The 2,604-nt window shown below is 38.4% G+C and overlaps 1 protein-coding gene across 1 annotated transcript; it reads right to left on the minus strand.

Moving 5' to 3' along the window:
- Positions 1 to 1,511: 1,511 nt before the first annotated feature.
- On the minus strand, positions 1,512 to 2,327 carry LOC131254227 (probable LRR receptor-like serine/threonine-protein kinase At3g47570). The gene has a single exon (XM_058255225.1). The coding sequence runs from the start codon at positions 2,325 to 2,327 to the stop codon at positions 1,512 to 1,514; it is 816 nt and encodes a 271-aa protein (XP_058111208.1).
- Positions 2,328 to 2,604: the final 277 nt, after the last annotated feature.

Below are 2,604 nucleotides of genomic sequence, written 5' to 3' on the forward strand. Positions count from 1 at the left end.
TGGCCGAATTTCTTGCAATTGTGGCATTAAACGTTCTCTGTGTTTCCACGACCACGTATGAACCGGCCTCTACCATTTCCTCTTCCAATGAAACTGGTAAACTTTTATTGATTTTGTTGATGGCTTGGATGATATCCACGACCTCTGCCTCTTACACGATTGCTAGTGCCACGACCCCCTCGTTGTGTATGACCATTTTTTGTTCATTTAGAGTTAACTTAGACTCTAAGGCATATTCAAGCGTTGAACCAGCATTCTTTTGCATTCGTTGCTCATGCACTTGCAACGATCTCATCAATTCTTCAATGGATAGTTTTTCCAAGTCATTTGATTCTTCGATCGCCACAACCACATGCTCAAACTTGGTTGTGAGAGATTGCAATGCCTTTTCCATGACACGTACGTTTTCAAAATTTTCACCATTTCTTTTTAAATTGTTAATAATAACAATTAGATGTGAGAAGTAGTCAGAGATACTTTCACCTTCCTTCATGTGCGCCGCTTCGAACTCGGCTCTCAGTGTTTAAAGGCGAACCCACTTCACTCGATCAACACCCTTGAAGATGGTGCCAAGGGTATCCCAAGCTTGCTTGCTTGATGTTGCTTCAGCAATCTTTTCAAAGGTTAATTCATCCAACCCTTGATAGAGGAGGAACAAAGCCTTGTTTTCTTTCTTCCTTTGATTTTTGAGAGCGGTCTTTTCTTCGTTGATGAAGGCGGCTTCTTCCTCCATAGTGGGTTCTACATACCCATCGGTGATGATCTCCCATAGTTCTTGCGACTCAAACAACGCCTTCATTTGGATGCACCACCTTTCATAGTTGTCTTTTGACAACTTAGGAACCTGTGGCCGGATTGATTTGGCCATCTTTTTTATTTTTTAAAGAAGGAATGACTGATTTTTTTAAATGAAGGGAGAGAGAGAGATGAAATAGAAAACGGATTTTTTTCTTAGCTAGATAAACTTTTGAAATCTGATTTTTTAACAGATTTTTTTAGCCGAAAAAAAAAACTTTTGAAATTTGATTTTTTTTTTTTGGCTGAAAAAATTGCTGGCAACTTCAACCTGAAAAAATACTTAGCTTTGCAATCTGATTTTTGAACAGATTTTTTTTCTTCAGAAAAAATCAGTACTTTGCCTGAAAAAACCTGCTGGAAACATCTTCCGAAAAACCAACTAGGCTCTGATACCAGTTTGTTGGCTGTATAAGCCAGAGCTTTTCTTTGCTTCAAAAAAAAAATTTCTTAGCTTTACAAAGCCTTAGCACAACTCAGAAATCTGATGCAGAAGGAAGAAAGAGAGAAGAAAAATAGAATTTTTATTCTCTTAAATTGTTTTGCTGCTGCAAACTTCTCATTGCTATTGACTTGCTTGCTCCAACCGGATACACAAGATGCCCATTTCTAAGCATTTGAATGTAATGTGAAAAGACAAAACTACCCCTACTAGGAGCTTCCAACATTAAATATTCCTAAAAACTACACAAACTTTTCATCTTCCAAAAGCATCTTCATGGGAAGTGTTGTTGTGCTTTGGAAGATGAACAGTCACAGTTAATTGCTAGACTTTGGTTTGTAATTCCAACAATATCTACAGCTATGTTTAGCGTTTGAGTAAACTTCAAGTTCTTTCTCAGCTGGTCATCATCATCACTGTGCAACCACTCGTCTAGACTTCCATTGGGCATGTGCTCATAAATTAGAGCTTTAAAATCATTGCCCTTGAAAGCAATGCTTGAGCAACAAGTCAAGATCTTAACAAGATTCCGATGCCTAATGTTTCTCAAGGCATCACATTCGGCCATGAAGCTCTGCAGAGCTCCTTGTCGTTGAAGATTGAAGACTTTTACTGCTAACATTGTTGCATCACAATCCTGAATCCCTTTATATACAACACCAAAACTTCCAGTGCTGAACAAATTGTCAGAAGAGAACCCATCTGTTGCTTTAAAGAGCTTCGCATAAGGCACGTTCATAGAAGGATCCTTTGTAGAAGGTGCAGTGAAAGCTTTTCTTCTGCACTTTCTTACCCAATAAAGAGCGGTAAAGAAACATGATAATGAAATGAGAACCAGAACAACGCCAATTACTGAGAATTTGACTTTTGAAGCAGGAGAGTTCCTCCGTTTCTTGGAAGCTTTGCTAGAGCATGGAGGCAATTGTAATTCTTGAATACCTCCACAAAGCTTCCTATTTCCGAGCACAGAAATTTCACTAGCATTTACAAAAACCCCTTGTTTTGGTAATTCGCCCTCGAAATTATTGAAAGATAGATTTAAAGATCGTAGAGCAAGCTTCTCCAAATATTTTGAAATCTCCCCAGACATGTTGTTGCGTGAAAGATCCAGGATTTGAAGGCCTCTTAGAGTACCAAATGTTGGAGGAATTGATTTGCGAAAGAAGTTCCCATCGAACAGGAGATACTCTAGGTTGAGACAATTGCCTAGCTAGCTTGGAATTTCACCCGACAATTTATTATTAGAAACAATGAAGCTTCCAAGAGCATTAGAGTAACCAACTTCTTGTGGTAGATAACCGTTAAAGGAGTTATTCTGAACATGGAATTCTATCAAAGAAGGAATGCTAAAAAGTTGTCTGGGTAAG

Source organism: Magnolia sinica, chromosome 8 (assembly GCF_029962835.1).
Source record: "Magnolia sinica isolate HGM2019 chromosome 8, MsV1, whole genome shotgun sequence".
Classification (NCBI taxonomy): Eukaryota; Viridiplantae; Streptophyta; class Magnoliopsida; order Magnoliales; family Magnoliaceae; genus Magnolia; species Magnolia sinica.

Coding starts and splice junctions, on each gene's coding strand:
- LOC131254227 (XM_058255225.1), bottom strand. CDS start 2,327: ATGTCTGGGGAGATTTCAAAATATTTGGAGAAGCTTGCTCTACGATCT.